The sequence below is a fragment of the Fukomys damarensis genome, unplaced genomic scaffold, assembly GCF_012274545.1.
Source record: "Fukomys damarensis isolate Sample0158 unplaced genomic scaffold, DMR_v1.0_HiC HiC_scaffold_30, whole genome shotgun sequence".
NCBI classification, from domain to species: Eukaryota; Metazoa; Chordata; class Mammalia; order Rodentia; family Bathyergidae; genus Fukomys; species Fukomys damarensis.
In genome coordinates this window covers 62,185,445-62,207,048 of record NW_022900942.1, presented here as the reverse complement: position 1 = coordinate 62,207,048, position 21,604 = coordinate 62,185,445, and the positions used below count along the sequence as shown (strand labels likewise).

Here is a 21,604-nt window from a genome sequence, read left to right as displayed (position 1 = left end):
CAACTATATATTGCTTTTTAGGAATTTAACCACAGTATGCTCTCAACACAGCACAATCTGCCTCACTTGTCTGAAAGTGTCGAGAAGGCAAATATCCTTATTTACAACTGTTATCTCCAATTACCAAGTGCCTAGAATATATATCCCAGTGACTGAAAGAATAGATAATTCTTCCACAAGGCACAGCTATACACAGACACGACATAAGGAGGGACACATAAAGTGGGCCTGGGCTGGGATGCAGCACAGTGAGTCTCTCGTCTTGTTTCACACACCCAAGGCCCTGGATTCCGCCCTGGCACCACAAGGGTGTGAGGGTGGAGCATGGGAGGTGTGTGTGCAAATAAAGACAAATTTGGCAACTGATGCAAAAGATATATTTAATATTTAGGAATAACTGTGTAGAAGAAGAAACAGAACTCACTCTCTTAAGACATATCAATAATTTCTTCCTAAGCATATCAAAAGAGGGTAATGGTAAGTAATGAACATCCTTAACACCAGTGGACATGCTATTAAGTTTCTCAAAAACTATTTCTTAATACAGACAATCGTATCATTTTAAGGATTCTAACCAAAAGCAAATTTCAAGAAAGGACTCAAATTGCTATGGAAGGTAAAAACGTCATTGCTTATGTTTTTTTTCTTTTTACTTTATGAAAAAACAAAACAAAATTTCCTAACAAAATAATTAGAATAACAAGTTAACACACTGTATCATCATCTTCAAAGTAGTTATTCAGAATACAAGACACAGACTAAAAAGATTCTTACACAGAAACAAACAGATGATGACACAAAACTTTCTTTTCAATGAACCAAGATAGATCAGTAGTATAAATGAAACAAGTTAGCACATATAATAAAATACTTTTGAAACAAAAATATGGAATTTGAATCTGTGCTTGTGTCGTGCTTATAGTTTTAAAAACACCAAAATATGTTACAACACTATTACGTTTAAATGGCCAGGGCTTCTAAGTAAACAACAACTGACAGAACTGCCCGGAAACAACATCTCATAAGCACAGAAGGAAGGGTAGAAAAACCTAACCACCTAAAGGGCCTCGACAGTTGATTTAGTCAAATGACAAACTTCAGAGAAACAACTGACATACGACATTGCAGTCACAGACGACAGCTTGGATCAAATAAATCCCAAGATCATCATAAAATTAACTGCATATTTTAAATGACAAAACTGAAGCCAACCTCACGTAAATAATCTGAACTTAACAACAGAAGGAATACTTGGCAAACGTGAAAAGACAATCACACGTGGATATTTACCTTGCTTCAAGAACTGGCTGAATGTCCGTTGCTAGCTGGCTAGGGTGACCAAATTCATCCTGAAACTCCAGAGGGATACTGAATGGGACACCAACTCGAAAAGCAGGGTCCATAAGTCCGAAGGAAAATTTCTCTGGCTTGCCCTCTTACAAAAACAAAAATACAAATGAAAAGCGAATTCACTGGTCATCAAATTCACTGAAGGTTAGAAACAGACTCATTCATGTAAGGGAAATTACAGACCATGGATAAAGATGGCATTTTAAATCTGTGCAAAAATTTAACTATTACCAACAATCCACAGGGGAAAACAATTAGGACTTTTTTTTCTTGTGGTACTTGGGATAGAACTACGGGCCTTTGCACTAAGCTACATCTCTAGCCCTTTGTCATTTTTATTTTGAGATAGGGTCTCATTCACTAATTCAGTAAGTTGTCCTGTCTGGTCTGGAACTTGTAACCCTCCTGCCTCAGCCTCCTCGAGTGTTGGGATTATAGGTATAGGCCACTACACCCAGCAAAGTATATCAGAACTCCATCTCATACCGTATACAAAACTAAGATTCTAGAGGTAAAAATAGATATTCTAAATTGCGAAATTATCAGAATACAATGAAGAATGTTTACAATCTTATGAGAAAGGCTTTCTGAGATAAAACAGAATAGTAATAAGATGATCTGATGAGTTTAGAAGGGAAGCTGCATATGACAAAAGACTTGCAACCTATGCAACAAAGAATTAAAATTCACACATTGAGAAGCAATACACCAGCGCTCTTACCGCCGCTCCCCCCACCCCCGCAGCCTCACACACACTAAGTTCTACCTGTATGGTCCACACTAAGCTACAACCCAACTCCAAACCAGCTCTTCCTAAAATGTGGTCGCCAAAAATAGCAGTCCGGAACTCGTTAGAAAGGCAAATTATAGAGCCTACCCTCGAAACACGCTGGATCTGGAACTCTAGCGCTAAGGTCCAGGAGGCTGTTTTAATAAGCTTTTAGGTGGCTGAGATTCAAACTTAAATTTGAAAACTAAAGCCTTTTTCTGAAGTATTAAAATGGGCACTGCAGGGCCAGGGATGTAGCTCAAGCCTGGTACCGGAAGGGGGGGACTGTAAACGAACAAGCTTTTGGATGGCATACGATTGCTAATAAGTGCTCAGAGCAGGTACACCACACAGAAATTACAGAGATCGTCTGCCACTTTGGATAAATAAACATATACTTTGGTTAATGTGAAACAAATTTTCATTGCTTGTGGGTGGGAGTAGCACTGGAACAGCCTTTTGAGAATTCTTGGTATTCACCCCAGAGAAATTATGGCACAAGCAGCATAATTTCTATATCCAAAAAATTGAAAATCTAAAGGGCTCATCAAGAGAAAACTGTTTAAACTACAGCAAATCCATACTAAAATACGTTGCACAGAGCCCCTGGGGTCCTCAAAAGTCTCAGGAACAGGTGCCTCAGCTGTAGTGAAACCAGCAACGTAGAAGACTGGGTGGGAGTCGGTTTAAGAAACAGTTCTCTAAATCCCCAGCCCTCGATGTGTAGGCGAAGGCAAATGTCTTCTCCATCCCCAGCGAAGGCAGGTTCATCCTCTGAGGAAAGAAAAGGGTCGGCCGCGGGAAGAAGGTACACGCCACCATGGAACTCAGTTCACTGACAAGAAGGTGAATGGAAAGACTGTCTTACAGGCCAGACCTCCTCACTCCCAGAGCAGGCAGTGAGGTCACCACTCGACACCACGAGGCTCCACCCTCAGGAATTGGCACAGCCAGACAGGAGCCCTCGTGACACAAGGTCCCACTGTGAAACAGTACTTTCAGGTGTTCTAGTCTTGCAGTGACCAAAGGTCAGTCATGTGCGAGACTAACACGAGGCACTTAGGGCAAATGGACAAAGGCACGTGAGGAAGACAAAGCGAGAAGATCAAGACAAACCACATTATTACTACTATCCAAAGAAGACCCTAAATCTATGAGGTAGGAAGAGAATGCTTTAAAGAGGGAATAACCAGACAGTAAAAAAGCAATTATAGAAACTAAAAAAAAGCCAGGCGTGGTGGCGCACGCCTGTAATCCCAGCACTCTGGAGGCTGAGGTAGGAGGATCGCTCAAGTTCAAGACCAGCCTGGGCTACATAGTGAGTTCCGGGTCGGTCTCAACTACATAGTGAGACCCTGTCTCAAAAAAAAAAAACAAAAAAAAACAACCCCCCCCAAACAAAGAAAAATCCAGTAAGTATAGAGTATTGAAGCAATCTCAAATTAGAAAACTAAAACTAAGAGACAGAAAAAAGAAAATCAGTATACTAATTGAGATCAAACATCGTAGTATATTTTATTTTATTTATTTTTTGGGTACCAGGGATTGAACTCAGGACCTTGTTCTTGCGAGACAGGCAGTGGAACCAATGAGCTAAATCTCCAACCCATAATATATTTTAGAAAAGAGAGACAGAAAGAATATCAAATAATTCAACAAAAAATCCTAGAAAATAACAGGATCTTCCAGACTGAAAGGGATACACAGCACCTGATGTTAACAGACTCACACTAAAACATGCAACTGAAAATTGGAGAAACCGGAAAAAAAGATCCTCAAATACCGGTTGTGTAAAAGGTCAAGAATCTGAACAGCTTTAGACTTTATCAGCAAAAATACAAAGTAGAAAAAACAGTATTTTCAAAATTAGGAAAGGAACATGACTATCAATAAGATTTATAAAGCCATTTAAAAATCAAGTTGGTCAACTGCCCAAATAGCCTTTATTAAATGACCTATCATTCCTCTCTTGATTTAAAATGTCACCTTTAGTACAGATAGTTACATTTATTACTGTCTTGCTTACCTTTAACAGAAAATTTAATAGCTTTAGATGGTAATGGTCTTCCCGCATAGGTGTCTGCATTACTTTCATTCAATACCACTTGTAATTTCAAAGTGTAATTTCCCAATTTTTGAATATTTTCTGGATAAATTAAGAAGAAGGTAAAAATCAAGCCAACATACCACTGTCTGAAATTAGCAACGTGTATCTGAGCATGGGTGTGCCCGGGCCACACCCAGGGCGAGGGGCAGGGAGGCAGCACTGGGGATTGAGCCCCTGGCCTCAGCACACAAGGCACGCACTCTACCATGGGGCCGCATCTCTGGCCCGGATAGTTTTTAACATTCAGAATAACGACTCACCCATTTTTTTAAACCAATAAGGCCATTTTCCTCCATGTTGACTAATATGTGAAATGATTTCTTTATTTCCACTTGACGCTTAAAAGAAAAAAAACACACAATATTGCCTTAAGAAAATGAGCACCAAATATGAATGGAAGAAGTCACTGTGGCATTACATGCAGTTATCTCTATTTACTATAAACTTTTTAAAACTGTTGTGAAGCTTCAAAAATCTAGCACTTTAAATTATTTGTAAATAAGTTTAGTTGGCACAGATAACAGACAGAATTCTCCTTGACATTAAAAACCACTTTCCTTAAAAGTTTTCTTCAAAATTAAAATAGCACATTTTACTAGAAAGCAATCTCTAAGATCTACTGTTAGAAGAGCACGAATTATATATTGTTTAGAATTTTTTTAAAAAGTAAGATAAGCCAAACACTAATAAAGAGAAGAAAAAGCAGAAAGAAAACACAGTGAAGGGATGACATGACTTCTCTGAAACATTCCTTAATGTTCACTGTCCACTTTGGATAGTGCAAATATTTTTAAAAAACAATTAAAATAAGGCAATTCATAAATAAAACCAAACTGTTTATCAACATTAGAAAAAAGGAGGCGAGGCCAGGGATTTGGCTCAGTGGTTCCACTGCCTCACAAGCCAAGCGCAAGGGCCTGAGTTCAAACCCTAGTACAAACAAACAAAAAAAAAGAGGTGGGTGCAGCAATGCCTGCCTATAACCCAAGCTACTCTGGAAGCTGAGGCAGGAGGATCCCAAGTTCAAGGAGATCCTAAACAATTTAACAGACCCTGTCTCAAAATAAAATTTTAAAAAGGGGGCTAGAGGTATAGTTCAGTAGCAAAGCATGCATGAAGCCCTACATTCAATCCCTAATACTACGTGGGGAAAAGAAAAAGGTAATTGTTTAAATTATTTTAGACTTTTCACTATTTACATAGAGAAAAATATCTTAAAGACAAAGAAATCAAATTCAATTAAATTTTATTAGAAATACCATCAATATTATTTTGAAATTTAAATACAGTACGGGATAAAGCAAATAGGGAATTATTAACATCATGAACCAAGATGTTGGAGCTTGTCGCGAGCCGGCGACGCACAGCACTGTCTTAGGTGCTCAAACCTGAAAGAGCATCGGGCGGAGATGGGGCAAGGAGAGAAAGAAGGACGCCAAGACAGGAGTCTGATCAAGGCGACGTTTATTGCAGGCAAGCATCAGACTTTTAAAGCAAAAAACCACAAACCTAAGAGGAGGGGACATGATAATAACATAACAATCGTATCTGACCTAAGACAAGCATTAGGAAACTTCTACAGAGTCAGGACGTCATAAAACACCAGATGACTCAAAAAACTCGAAGGTTGTTAAATTTGGAAATTTCAGAGCAGCACAAAATGTCTTAGCAAGATAAGAAGAAATAGGCATAAACATAAACTATCATGGGTAATAGTAACCTTGGCAATTATAAAGGCTGGGTAACAAAGATAAGGAACTACAGTCTTAGGAAACAGAAACTTAGTCACTAAAACAGAACCTTAACTCTAAAATGGTTTCACTTAGCTTAGGATGGCAGCATTCCTGCCAGCTCGCAGGCCAGCGCCCAATAGGGGCTATAGGTATAGTTCAGTGTCACAGCATGAGCTTTCTTAGTATGTGCAAAGCCCTGAGTTCAAGTGCCAACACCAAAACAAAAAACAAAACAAAACAACAACACAAAAGGGAAATACAAGTAAAAAAAAACCCAAAATGTTAAATTAAAAACCCAAAGTACCAGTATTCAGCATGAATAGTTTTTCTGCTTTTTAGAAGTAGTCACTCCTACCTGTCAACTGAAAAAGCCAAGAAGCAGTTTCAGTGAGCAATCCTAACACTCAGACTGGAACCTTTTAAGACCACTCCATTAGCAAGAAATAGTGATAGTGGCTGAATCCGGATCCAGGGTCAAATACACATGAAGGGAATACTAGAGTATTTTAAGCAAGAAAGCTTACATCAAAGACTAAAAGGTTCATTGCAAGGACACAGGGCCCATCACAAAGGTACATCTGAAAAAATGAAGCCTGTGAAATATATAATACCTGCAAGGACACAAAAACAGAAATAATCCTCACTAGGCATTACTGTACACCACCAATCCCTGACTCTGATAACTTGCAATGAAAAAAAAAGGGGAAATTAAGCCTTTATACTGCTTTTTCCATAAAAGCTGTTTTTCAGAGTAACCAAGTGGATTGGTTGATAAAGAAAATTTCTTTAAACTCCAGATAATTAGGAAGAATGAAAGAATCAGAATGAAAAGAAAAATTCATCCTTTTGCATACCCAACAGAATACAAAAAGGACACCACGTTACTGGATGAAACTATTACACAGCAGGTGCAGGTGCTGGGGACTTCACCATTACGTTAGTCAAGGAGACTCCATGGTCTGTCCTGGCAGTACTAAAACGAGGACCACTAGTATGTGCCTCTTGATGTGATACCATAACATCACCTATGAAGATGAGTCTCGCTTTAGCAGGAAAAGTGTTAAATCTAAACCGAATCAAGGTTTTATGGCTAACTTCCATTTTTCAGGAAACAGAACAAACAGTGGCACAATTTAAATGACACCTGGTGTAATAAGAAATCTACAATCAACCCCTGATACACACCGAGGCAGTTCTAGGGCCCCACCCCCATGCTTGCACAGACCAAAATTGCAAGGTACTAGTTTTGCATTTAACTTAAGCACAACCTCCTAGGAACTTTAATCTCCTACATTACGTATGCAACCTAGTACAAAGTAAATCACATGTAAATACTTGCTATACTGTACTATGTAGGCAGTAAAGGGAAACAAGTCTATAGGTTTAGTGCAGACACAATTTCTTCTCCTCAAATATTTTTCCCCTCAGCTGTTTGGAGGCGCTGAGGGAGCCTGCAGGTAGAGGCCGGAGGAGCTGCTGCCCTCCAGTTCTTGGCAGAGGCCCTGCAGCCAGTCTGATTCTGAGTGATGGTGTGAGGAGTTCATTTTGTCATTCAAGCACTGTGAATTTATGTTAATGAGGTGACTTCTGGGAAGTATCCAGAATGGAGGGCTGGTTGCCAAGGGAACGGACCATGTGATTAGTGGGTAGCACTCTCACATGGGCTCTCCCAGCTCTGCGCAGGAGTGGGAAGAGCTGGGTTTTGAGTCACTCCTCAGTAGTCAACAAACTCATCTATCATGCCTCCATGAAAACCCAAAAGGAAGGGGCTCTAGAGTGTCTGCACCAGGAAAGCCATCAAGGTGCTAAGAGGGCGGTACGCCTGGAGAGGGCACGGAAGCGCCACATCCATCCTTCACACCCTGGCCTGTGCATCTATTTGGCTGATAAACTAGAAAACATAAGTAACATTTATTCTCCCGAAGTTCTGTGAGCCATTCTAGGAAATGATCTGAAAATTCCACGGCCCAGTCACACAAATATTATGTGACAGAACAGATTAGTCAAAGCATACAGTGAAAATATCTTAAGTGGTTAAGACAACAGATCCCAAGTTAACTGAGAAATTGGTTACGGTTGGGAGAGACGAACACTAGAAGCAGCTCTTTCCCTTGCATCAGAGAGGCCCAGGCTCATTACCAGAACCAAGTACTTTCGCCCCAGGTTCAGAGCCACAGTAGTTTTGATCTGAAAGGGACCTTGGCAGATTATCTAAATTTCTCTGCATATCTATACCACAGTTCTGAGAAAATTGAGGAAACAGTATGTTAAAAACAAAACACTTAGGAAAAAAAATAGAGAACTATCAACAACAAAAAAGAATTTTTTTTTTTTTTTCTTGTTGAGTTTATCAGTACATTTTAGGTAAAAACAGTACAGTTACATTCATCATTGGGATCTTGTACCTAAAAAATAATTATTTGTATCACACCTGAAATTCCTAACTTTAATCAGATTCAGTGTCCATCAATAATTGCACGAAAATACTCAGATTGGTATTATATTTTAACAATATTAAAGATGTGAATTAGTCTGCATACTTACAGTGTAGTATAACTTTAAGCTCAACTAGGAGTTTTTTTGACCCTCCATGACTTGTTCCTGGAAGCTTTTGCATTGCTTCCCCTTTTTTGTTGAGTATTTCAATTCTTAATGCACCTGTGAGTTGAAAATTGAGTCTTAATTACACCTAAAGAATTTGCTACATCACCACACTGCATTTTAACTTTTCATGGTGTCTTATATATTAGAAATATGATGCAAGGGCCAGGGATTTAGCTCAGTGGTTCCACTGCCTGCCTTGTAAAGTACAAGGATCCTGGTTCGATCCTCGGTACCAACAAAAAAGGCAAAACAGAAGCACGTTTTAGTATTAAGAGAAAACACCAACATACCAATGGGAGTTCCAGCAGGCCTAGTCTCATTAGGCAATAATTCATCTCCCTCAGGCCAAGTTACTGACAATCTGTCAGGGAGCCTATTACGAAAGCAGCATATTAGTATTTCATGAACTTTGTTAATGATGACCTTACTTATTAAGATCCAGAAGCTGTCAAATTCTTTTGTGGTTTTTCTATTTGTTTACAAAACATGTTACCTTTGGGATAAATTCTAAGGATAAAAAAGCCCAGTAAGAAACAAAATGATTGCATCTTTAGCTATAAAAGCAGAAGATCCAACTACAGTTTTGCTGTTCTTTTTTTTTTAATTAATCTTCACCTCTCAGAAGTTTCTACAATTTTCATGTAGTTGTCAATCAAACCAAGGTTTTTTTAATGGCTTAATCACAGTATCTACAAATATGATACTTTAGGTAAATATCTAATTTCTTTCTTTCTCTACAAATCTGGAACACTGACTTTATAACTATGTGTCTCGATATTTAACGTCAAGCCAGGTGTGATGGCACATGCCTGTAATCTCAGCACTCAGGAGGCTGAGGCAGTAGGACTGCTGAGTTTGGGGCCAGCCTGGGCTTAGTGCAAGGACGGCCTGAACTAGAGTGAGATCCTGTCTCAAAAAAACAAAAAAGAAATCCCAACAAGTAAAAAAATTCATCCGTATGCAATATTTTTAAACTACAAATGACCTTTAGAACTGTAAATGATATAATCAAGAGTTATTAAAAGCATTATAATTCCTCTTAAAATTCTATTGTCATGCTTCCTGAAATGTAAACTTACCTTGCCATTTCATCTTCTACATATTTTTTAACAGCTTTCTCAGCAACTGTCCTATCCAGTTTTGCAATTGGCACAGTTTTTATTTCATCATACAATGCCTGAGGTTCCTGAATAAAGTGAATTTATAACATTTCAAAGAAAACTTTAAATTTAGCTGCAAAAACATAGAACCCACTCGTCTCTTTCAATGGCTTCTATTTTATCTGAATTAAGCATGCTGTATAAGCTCATATACATTACATACCAGAATATTCAATGGCATACACTATACACCAGAGTATTTATTCTCATTTTTATGTAACTTCCACTAATTCTAGCAATACACCAAATAAATAACAAGAGGTGGTAAAGGAAAAAAACCTCATTGTGGTTTTGCACTTACCCTTGAGACAGTACCTATACTTATTAGTTTACAGGCCCTGGAGGAAATGTGTACTTTATAAAGTTACTGTGGAAACTAGCAATAATATATGTTTGTAAAACACTGGAGCTAGAGATAGTGGGTTCTATAATCTCCAGTACTGCCAAAAAAAATAAAGACAGAGACTCTTCTGATAAGTATTTTTATTACTTGCTGTCTTACCATTGCAATTTGAACTTCTCCTCCTGTAGCATATACTTCTCCATCGTGATCACCATACAGAAAAAATCTTACTATACTTCCATAGAAGAGGGGAAGTGTTTTGATTGTCTTGACCTAATGTTTAGATTGTTTAATACAAGAAGTCAGTAGTGATATTTACTAACAGAAACAGACTTAATAATGACTTCATAGAACTTTTATAGAAGGCAAAAACCCTTGCTATCATGAGACTCATGAAGCACTCTACTATTCTAGTAGAAGTGCATCTGTGAAGTTCTCTACTTACTCTTAAATCTCTATAAAGATACAGCAGATTCTTCACACAAGCATGTCACAGTGAATCATGTGCTTATGAACTTGACAAGTTAACACGTTTCTTAAATAAACTATCTTAAAACTTGTATAAGATTTTTTTTTGCCTTAAAAAAAAAATCTAAGGGTAATATTTCCATTAATCCAATTCCGAACTCCCCAAAACAGACTCCAAGAGTTTATTACCCACTCTACCTTCTCCTTACACACACCACTAGGCTACAGGACAACCCAACTCTCACCGCCTGCTATTTCCCTGGACACCTATGCCTGCCCTCAAGGGGCTTCCTCAGCCACCACAGCATTTCACAGATGTGGCTGCTCTCTCCTCCTGCAACTCTCCCCTTGGCTTCAGGATCGCTTCCATCTTGCTGCCCACCCTCTGTGTCCTCTGTGAGGCCCTGTCATTCTAATCCTACATGTCAGGAAAGCCCCAGGCTCAGTCCTTGGCCTCTGTAGCTATATTCACGACTTCTAAGTGACCTCATCCGATTCCTGGTGTTAAGTATTTGATGCTGTTCCTCACATTTTGGGGAAAATGGATGGGCGTCCTTTGTCTGTAATTATCTGGGTTGACCAAGACCACTTCTCTCAGGGCTGACACAACTGCCGTTCCTTATCCAAGCCCAAACACTATCCAGTCAGAAAACGCACCCCTCTCTTAAAAGCACCAACCAACCTATTTCCTTACGTTTCATTATGATGTTTACATGACATCCACTTTAGGCTAAAATTTGCTAAGAACAAAGCAATTTCCTAACTTTCAGCATTCTCCACAATATAGGAAAAGGGCACAGCATTTTGGCAGAACTCAACGATAAAGGCTAAGAAGTCATTTTCACAACACGTTAAAAAAGAAAACATGGGAATCTCCATGTGTCTTTGGCAATAAATGGGTTTGTAAAAAATGCTATAATAAATCATGTAACCAAAATAACTGTGCTTTTCATTCTTTATTGCTCCTTAGGAGCTAACACATGTATTATATATTGTTATTAAATTCTAATACATCTAACTTAGTTTCAAATTTTACCAGACACTGAATCTGAAAACAAGTTAAACCTACCAACTGTCCTGCTTTGTATATTTTTCCATCCCATTCTATTGCCGAGTATGTTGCCCAGGGGCCTTGCTTTTTAGACGGAAGATCCGGACGTGTAATTACTCCTTTAAAAAGTGTAAATTTTATTTGTTTGTCATATTTTTCATGACAGTCCTTCAGCCATAAAGCAAATTCTCTGTCAATTTTCATTCGTATTTCCTGTAAAAATTTTAAACATTCTATGAAATACAGCGACATGTAAACAACAAGACACAGACACCTGCTATTCATTTTATTTTTCCTTCCATATACTGTATCTCAGAAAACCTAGTTAAATAATATTTTTCTGTATCTGCTCCCATACATACTTAGATTTCAAACAAAAGCATTATTAAGAAATCTTTGCTATTCCTGGGTGTGCTAGTATGTAAGCCCAGCGCTCTGGGGGGCTGAGGCAGGAGGATCATAAGCTTGAGCTTAGCCTAGGCAACTGAACAACTTAACAAGACCCTGTCTCAAAATAAAAAGATTTTTAAAACGACAGACATGTAGCTCAGTGCAAATGCCCTGGTTTCACTCCCCAGTGCTAAAAAATATACAAAAATAACAACTTTGATATCATCCTTGGAACCAAGGTCGCAATAGCTAACGCCAGTAACAAAACGTTCTTCCTACGTTAAACCTTAGGCTACTCTGAAAAAGCGATGAGTACTGGCCCCCCGCAGTACTGTTCTGCAAGGCTTTTCCCCAGTACTGGGTCCTGACCCAGAGCTTCGTGCACAGAAGGCAAGTGCTACACCTCTGAGGTACGGACCCTTATTTTTCTCTATTCCAAAATTAAATTATTTTCTAGTAATTAAAAAAGGTGATCTATTTATGCCAATCACTCTTCATCCTGAAGACAGGGAATATAGATATTAATATGCAAGCCTAGGCCGCTACACTCTTGACGCCTGTCTGTAGAACCAAGCAGGAAGATACCTCCCCATCACACGCTTTCAGAGGACAATCCATAGGTTCCGAAGCTTCTTCCTTTCCTCCTGCATATCTGATACCTTATTAAACCATTTCCAGCGGAAAAATGAGACAAAACTGGAAATGATTTCACCTAAATACTTTACAGCTTGCAGTTGAAAGGCTATCAGTCACAAACAACATTTGATTTTAAAGTTACCTGAATATGACATGCATGTACACTGTAAAAAACTCAGAGGTTGAAGATGGAACATATTTTCAAGGAAATCTGTCCCCCATCTACTTCCTCAACTACTAACTTTTCCAAATCAGCAAGTCATTGCTGTCAGTCTGAGAAGCAGACGTGGATACTAAAATCATTAACTAGAAATGGGGGAGTCTGCCTAGCAAATTCTTAACCCATGTTTCGAAGCTCCCAGGATTTACCATCAACCAAACGAACTAACAGGTGCATGAATGAAAAGTGAGTGCAGAACATAATGGGTGCAGAAGAGTGACAGTTAAGCAGGAGAGGGTTATGTGGCCATTCATCCTATTAGTCTTAAACATTTTACATGTTCCGTGTGCTCATCTTCAAACCTGGGGCCTCACACATGCTCTGAGTAATACCCACCATCCCCCTAGATAACTCTTTATCTTAATATGCTATAATTCAAATCTTTGTAACAGTAATTTCAAAATATTATAAGAATTACTGTGCTACATGTTATACTTATTGCTTAGTAATCTTAAATTAATGATAAAAATCTCCTATCTCTTGGCAACTAAACATTAAGCACCTGAAAGATTAATATCAACTAAAAGTATCGGAAGTATGTGGGAAGAAAAGTACTCTAGGCTCGATCAACTTGTTACAAATTTTCTTTACAATGGAAGCATCTTTGTATAATACTGTTTCAACACTGAAAGCCTCTTTCAATACTGGCCAATCTCCATCTTTTAGATCAAAACGTTTCAATAGTCTACCCCATTTATACCACAAGGCTATTTACGCTATTGTGCAGAGCTCATGAAGTATATGCAATTGTTGACATATGTTCTCATTAAGCAAAGATGTTTCTGAGGCTTCCACTCACTATGTCAAAAATCTTGATATTAAGATCTAATACAAAGGGCCGGGGAAGTAGCTCAGCAGCACTGCGCCTACCTGACAAGCACAAGGTCCTGAGTTTGATCCCCAGTACCAGGGAGAGAGAAAACAAAAAAAAACAACCAACCAAAAAACCATACAGATAAATTTTAGCCAGTCTAATCAGCTTGAAATTTTTAAGTACTATGAATAGTTGAAAACTCATTTAAAAACATTAAAACATTTAAAAAATTTGATATTTTTGGCTTTTTGAGACAGGGTCTATGTGTTCAGGCTGGCCTCAAACTCATAGTGATCCTCCTGTCCTTAATTTTTAATTTTTTTGGAGATAGAGTCTCCCTATGTAGCTCGGGCTGCCCTTAAACTCATTATGTAGTCCTGGCTGGCCTCAAACTCATGGAGATCCTCCCGCCCCAGCCTCCCAAGTGCTGGACTTATAGGCATGTACCCAGCTTACCCAGCAAATTTTTTATTTTTAATTGATACACAAAGACATAAAAGTTGTACATATCAGTGGGGTGTCATGTCACGTCTGATAACACTGCATAATGTTTAAAGGTTAAACACATTCATCTCTTTAAACATTTCTTAACTCTCTAAACATTTTACATTTACATTTCTTTAAATAATTCCATCATAATCCCTTGATTAAATAATTCAGAGTATACAAAATACCAGTAAAAACCTACACTTCTAGCATCTTTGGTTTTACTTAAAACATCTGCAAATACTCAAAACTCGATACTGAAAGCCATACCTGTCCATTTAAAATCCTTGTAAAAAGGGTGTTCTTGTCTTTCAGTTTTAGCTCAAGGTCCATGAAGGTCAGTTTATTTGTGCTGACTTGAAATTTGTCATTAGTGAACAAAGCGCCGGATATTCTGTTGTAGCATTCAATTGGCGCAAGCCCTCTCTTCTTAGGAGGAGTGCACCAGTCAAAGCTGGAACACAAGATGCCAGTTAGCAACAAGATTGGGTTACAAAACAATGTATTTTTAGCAAAAATCAAAACTTACTCTTCAACTGATGTATATGGTATTAATCGTCCATTCCAAAAACATTCAAAAATAGGTCTTTTCCCTCTTGCTGCTTTCTCAAGTATGAAACAATCATCATCATCATCATCATCTTTTAGTCCTATGTCAAAGGGGTAGATTGAACAAAATGTTTATTCTCATAAGGCAGCAATTATTACCAAGAAGTCAGTTTGTAGAACAGCGGTGATGTATTACAAGTGCTTCAGTAAAATCGGAACACAAAAACACGTGTGATCCTTTTAAAGCCTAAAGTTAGCTTCACTGTTAGCCCTCAAAGTGGAAGATTTCTGAAGTGGTTTCACACCCTCGCAGTGTTTGTTGTTTAAAGTCAATACCTAATTATATACTAATCAGCCTGTGCTGAGAGTGCCAGGCTGGCTGATAAGCTGAGACCTTTCAGGCTACTTACAGAGTTAGAGTCACACATCTGACAAAGATTATGTCCTAGAGCAAAAGGCCTCTCCCTACAAATGCAGGCGCTGAGTCCCGTTTCTAAAACATGGTTTAGAAATTCTGTAGAACAAGTACACATGAAAAATCATGTGAAAGACTACAAGTATTTAGTAGCAGCAAGTTTGCCTAGTTTGGACCAATTAGTCAATAATACTGAATTTAATTTTACATAAACAATTACACTGTTGAAGATTAGATATAGATAGGTATGAGATTTGTGTACAAAAATGATACCACGCATCAAAACCATAATTAGCAGAATTATCTGTAAATTATTGTGTTTCTTAGCAATATGTTCATTTATGCCCAGATTAATTAAGACCAAACATTAGGAGTCTAATATATTAGCTCCTTAGTTGTCCCGGCAGTAAGCCATCCACCTAAAGGAAAGCTTTCTTCTTAGAATTAATTAAAGCCCTCATTACAAGTCCCTATGTGTCAGTTTCTTTCAATCAAACCATGTCACTTGGCTCTTCGAGAACTCCTCTGATCATCACTCAGTTCATCGGCTCTTATTTTTAAGGCATTACTTGATGACTAGTATCTTTTTATGTAAAAGCACACAGAAATCAGAAACAGCAAATCAAGTCAGGTCAGGGACACCACCAGAGGCACCAGCACCGAGTCGTATGTGCTGAGCAGCACCCTATGGCCCTGCCTGTTTCTCCGAGAGCCCTCACAGCTCCTTTCCCCAGCGAGCAGGTTAAGGCAAAGAGGAGTTCATCCAAAATGACGCAATAGAAGGTGACAAAGATGGGATTCAGATCAGGAACTCTGGCTGCAGGACCCAGAAAACTAAGCACACACTGAAGAACTGGAGATGAGAATACCTAACACTGCTAATTTATCAATTCAGTGTGATACTAATAATCCCACAAGCTATTTTCCTTTAAGTGAATGACCACTGCATGGAAAATATTACATTAAATCCCTACCTTACTGTCCATACAAAAGAGGAAAATGGTGATGCAGTCCACATAAAATGACAAAAAATTTAAAAGATCACAAAACCCACAGGATCTTTAAAAAAATGTAAAGTCTAGAAAGTAATTCTATACCAAGACGAAATCAAAATATGAAGAAAAATGGACAGACATGACTACATGTAGTGTAAACTTTTTAATGAATATTTACAAAGGGAACAGAATTTGGGGAAATATATAAAGGATTAACACACAAAGATGAATACCAAAAACAAGTAGTTTCTTATAGGCAGTGTTCCTTAAAAATATGGAACACAAAAATCACAAATACCAAACAAGACTTGCATAAGAAAAGAAGTTTATATTTAATTATCTTAACTTAAGAGTCCAATTGGAAATCATTACTTTGAATACAACCAGTATTCTAAACCACAACATCACATTTGTAGCTAAGAGGACAAGTTAACATACTTGAGGGAAAGCACGGATCATCAGGGTAAGTTTCTTTATCATATAAGAAAGGATGGTATCGGATAATGCCTTCCACTACTCCATCTCCTTCAACATGAGCTTTGAACTCAAAGCTATCAGATGCTGTGTTGATATACAATGTCTGCATGTCATCTTGTATTTCCCTTAGGTTGACAATCTTAGGTGCCTTCCCTTTTTCAAACATAGAAATCTAAAATAAAAATAAAACAATAATAAAATTCGGTGGTGACTTTACTTTTCTCAGCATGATCCAACAGCAGAATAGGTGAAAAGTATCTTTATTAATAATTACCTACTCACAAATGCAAGGAGCTGAGTTCGATCCCTGGTACAAAAAAAAAAAATTACCTAGCTTAATGAAATATATACATTTATATATGGGTTGAACAGGTATATGTAGCATCTCTGTAAGGAACACAATACTAAAAAAGTAAGCAAAGAAATAGCAAATTAGCCAGGTGTGGTAGCACATGCCTATAATCCCAGTACTTGAGAGGCTGAGGCAGGAGGGTCACCTCGAGTCCTCAAGTTTGAGGCCAGCCTGAGCTACATAGTGAGTTCAAGGCCAGCCTGGAGTACATAGCGATACCCTATCAAAAAAAGAAAAGTGGGGGGAAACAAATCAGACGAAGAGGACAGATAAGTGTTGTGAACTTTTAATTCAAGGTTTCAACATTCTAAGTGAAATTCTAATGCGTGGACAAGATTGAGACCCCCAAAACTGAAATGTTCTGTGCTTCAAAAATCTCACAAGACTTAAAGGAAAACTGATTGACTGACATGCATACACACACACACACACACACACACACACACACACACACACAATTTTTTTTTCCTCCTCTTTTAGAGATACAATGACCAACATCAATCTGTATCTCTATAGGACAGGAACAAGAGAAACCAAATACCATGGAAAAAGTTAAAAAAAAAAATAAACTATCTAGGAATGATGTCTTTATTTGGATACCAAATAACTGAAGTACTTTGGTTACACACACAGGAGAGAGAAGTTGTCTCATTTTGGTCTCATTTTTTTATTCAGTCATTTGGGACTGGTACAGTTACCTAATCATTTATATTTGTTATAGCTTAAATTGGATTTTTAATCTTACTTCGATATCAATGTTGTTGAAAGGTCCAACTTCTTTTGACGTATGTATTTCATTTCCTTTTGGTCCATGAATATAGTAATGATAAATATGCCTAGAAAAAGAATAACTTTATACTTTCAATTCACATGAAATTATAGTTTGTAAAATCTTCTACCAAACAAATTTTCAGAGTTCTATTTGACAGCACTTACTAGGTGCCAAGCCCTTCATCAGACTTGCTTTGATGCTGGAGATCAAAGCCACGCTCTGAAAGTACATTCTGAGCCAACCCCACCCTCTGAAGTTTTGAATACAGTAACCCAACGTTAAAAACAATCTGAAACGCAGATGTTACTACATCTCACTTTGTAGATACAAAAACTGGGGGGGCATGAAGTGCAGGTTAAATTATAAGGTCACAGAACTAGTTAGGAGAAGGTACCATCCAAGCCTTTCCAATTTCAAAACCCACATACTCTGTACTGCCATGAAGTAGGGTTTGTCAAACAAATACAAATCAGAAGGCAAGAGTCTGTATCTCTACTTGTCAAAGATACTCTAAAAGTACTCAAGTGGGACTAGACCAAATTGTGTATCTTGAAATAATCTCAGCGTGAGAATATTCTAGAACTTTCATATTCTTTATGGCACTGAAACAATCTTATCTCAATGTTCCAAAACACAAAACTAAATTCAACAATGTCCCACTTAAAACCACCATTTCAGCAATCACTGCTACTTTATTTTTTAAGTTAAATGAATTTTGGTTTAAGATTAATTAAAATATGTCTTTAATTAGCCTAGTGGTTCCACCCCCCAAAAGGGTAAAATTTCATATATATTAAAGAATAATTAAACTTATTATCCTAGCAACTCTATAATGTACCAGTGATGCCAGGGATGGTGGCACAAAGCACTCTGCGAGACTGAGGCAGAAGAATGGCAAGCTCTGAGCCTAGTCTGGGAATCACAGCAACTTAGTGAGACCCTGTGTCAAAATAAAAAAGTCTGGAGATACACTCCAGTGTGAAGGCGCTGAGTTCAATCTCCAGTACAAAAAAGGGGGATTTAAAAAAAAAGAAACATGAACATTGTACAGATGTACCAACTTCACAAAACTCAGTAATTCAGATGATGAACATTATGGAAACAGCCCCGTAAATGATATGTATCCTATAGACATAGAGAAAAACTTACAGCCATACACATCTTCTGATTCAGCCTAGTGGGATATATACACATATAGCCCCATTTTACTGGAATAAACACACAATGACTTCAGTATTACTGAATGATATATTATTTTAATGGACATGGCGTATTCATGTGATAAACATCTGTTCAGCATTTACTATACAGCAGCGATTTTTCTAGACAAGGAAGATGCAGTGAGGAATTAAAAGACACAATGGGGAAGGCAGGCACAAAAGCGTACGGAAGATTCTAACAGATACTACAGAAAAGCAGCACACAACACGGGCATGGCAGTAACGTGAGTCTGATCAATTAGGAAGTTCGTTTTTCATTTTATAATAGGTGTCAAAGATCAGGTGATCTACAATATTTATAGAATAAATGGATAGAAAACCCTTTTAACTCCAGCATCAGAACAGTGGACACTGTGCAAAAGGGAAGAAAACTAGACAAAAATGATACCTAAGTGGCTTCAGCATTATCTGTAACACTTTGTCTTTAAAAAGATACATAGCAACACTTCATGAACCAAATATAATTACTTACGCTAACTGTCGAGTCCAAAGATGGAAGTAATTTTTTAGGTACTGTATATGTTCTGGCTGTACCCCTGTTATAACCACCGCAGTAAAGCTATCTTTTTCCTTCTCCTCTAAGATCAGATTATGTAGAAATCGTTCATCATCATTTGTGATATGAACAGAATCAGATGGCTACAAGAGCGAATATAAATACAACAGATTATATCATGTAAATTACAATTATAAAATTTATCATTACATTAAATTCTAATGCGACTCGTTGATTAGGTTGCAGACACAATCTTCAGAATAATGTGGAGGAAACTGTCCCAGTACAACAAACTAGGTGAGTATGTGACGAGGCTGTAAGGATGGGAAACTTTTCACATAGACAACTAAATTAGCACACATAAAAACACCTATCTCACAATGCTAAGCCAATTTTATAGGCTCATAAAGAAAAAGGTAAGACAAATACTGAGTTTTAAAATGCCTTAAAAAAAACAAAGGCACTAACCCCAAGATGAAATTTTTTGCTTGGGAAACCTACCACGGGACTGAGTCAGGACCACGGCCCAGCCCTCCATGATAAAGACAATTAGGGGGCAGCTGGATCCATGGGTTTAGCCCAAATACATTGCGTTTAAGAAGCAACAACATCATGGGCACCAGGCCACTTTTGGAGACTCCTGAGAGCTTGTGCAAGCGAAGGGAGAAGGTCTGAGGGTTAAATGTTACAGGTACCAGTGTGCATGACCACACATACTGTGCATGCTTCTACATACACAGAAACATGTTAAGTATAAACATTAAACTAGTATCTCAAGGAAACTGGTTGTTTTATTAAAATAAGAGCAATGGCAAAGTCAACAAACAAAAGTTGGAAAGAAGTATTCTGGAAAAGAAAGAGATCCTGTATCTACTGGTATCTATGAAATGCCTACTAGGACAAGTTTAGCACAAAACATAGAAAAAAATGCAGAGAAAACACGATCCAGATACCCCAGCTCCACCCAGGCTGCATACAATGCACAGTCTGACTCAAATTCCCAATTCCTATCTTCTACCTGTTTGAACAGAGGAGGTAGTACATTGACCAATGTATTTATAGGGCTTTCTGATGGATGGCTCAAGAGGATAAAAAAGATGGAACAATTATGTAAATTTTTTAGAATATATAATTTGTTAAACAAGTGCAATAAGTTTGAAACAGAAAAGTGGATAAGCAAAATTGAGAAAATTCTTGGACAGAAAGAATGTAAGTTTAGAGAAAATAAAAGTGGCTAAAAAACATGCCAAAAAAGTTCAGCCAACTAGTACCGAAAGGAAAGGTATTAAATTGGCAACGTTTTGCTACCTGTGTGCCTTCTCATTTTTTTCTATGAACAAAGAAATGAACAGAGGCAACTCAATACACAGCTGTTGGAAATCTATGTGATTTTGTTTTTTAGTTTTTTTAGTTTAGCCTTTCGGGCAAGCAATTTTTAATGCACACTATGAATGTTTAAAAAGTTCAAATTCATTGTCAGTTATTAAAATGCTAACAATCTATTTTAAAAATCAGTAATTCTGAAAAAAAAATCTGTAATTCTGCCAGACATGGTAGTACAAGCCTGTAATCCCAGCACCTGGAAGGCTAAGAAAGGAGGATCTTGAGTTCAAGGCAAGCTCAGACTACATAGCACATTTGAAATGAGACCCAGCCCCAAAACAAAACAAAACAAAACCAAAAAAGCCATTTATATTTTTTTAAATGTGTAATTCAGGAAAAATGTTATACAAAGATATTCATAATCTTTTAAATATGCTAAATGCTCACAAATTAACAGTCTTCAAAAGGAATACTCTATAGCTAGTAAAAATGCAATGCATACTAAAGTATTTTATAAAATTGGAAAATACTCAAAATGTTAATTTAAAGCCGGGCGTGGTGGTGCACACCTATAATCCCAGCACTCAGGAGGCTGAGGCGGGAGGATCACTGTGAGTTCGAGACCAGCCTGGGCTACATAGTGAGTTCCAGGTCAGTCTCAACTACATAGTGAGACCTTGTCTCAAAAAAAAGTTAATTTAAGAAAAGTGGAGTAAAAACTGAGGGGCGGGGGGGAAGATCAGATGGAAATCCACCAAAATGTTATCAGCACTTTTCTCTGGCACCTAGGAGTATTTTTATTTTCTTTATATTTTCCTATCAAGAAATTTCCATGATTTGTTTAAAATCAGCTTTTTTTTTTTTTTTTTTTTTG

At 37.7% G+C, this 21,604-nt stretch overlaps 1 protein-coding gene across 1 annotated transcript in view; it reads right to left on the bottom strand.

The window, feature by feature from the left end:
* Positions 1 to 21,604, bottom strand: part of Smchd1 (structural maintenance of chromosomes flexible hinge domain containing 1) — a 103,911-nt gene that overhangs the window by 60,627 nt on the left and 21,680 nt on the right. The window contains exons 9-21 of the mRNA XM_033757417.1: positions 19,384 to 19,550; positions 17,665 to 17,755; positions 16,529 to 16,739; positions 14,661 to 14,781; positions 14,402 to 14,585; positions 11,604 to 11,798; positions 10,226 to 10,339; positions 9,643 to 9,749; positions 8,854 to 8,936; positions 8,504 to 8,617; positions 4,487 to 4,564; positions 4,146 to 4,265; positions 1,291 to 1,435 (exon numbers count right to left, since the gene is read on the bottom strand). Coding sequence (XP_033613308.1) covers positions 1,291 to 1,435; positions 4,146 to 4,265; positions 4,487 to 4,564; positions 8,504 to 8,617; positions 8,854 to 8,936; positions 9,643 to 9,749; positions 10,226 to 10,339; positions 11,604 to 11,798; positions 14,402 to 14,585; positions 14,661 to 14,781; positions 16,529 to 16,739; positions 17,665 to 17,755; positions 19,384 to 19,550 — 1,730 coding nt within the window. The remainder of the gene's footprint in view (positions 1 to 1,290; positions 1,436 to 4,145; positions 4,266 to 4,486; positions 4,565 to 8,503; positions 8,618 to 8,853; positions 8,937 to 9,642; positions 9,750 to 10,225; positions 10,340 to 11,603; positions 11,799 to 14,401; positions 14,586 to 14,660; positions 14,782 to 16,528; positions 16,740 to 17,664; positions 17,756 to 19,383; positions 19,551 to 21,604) is intronic.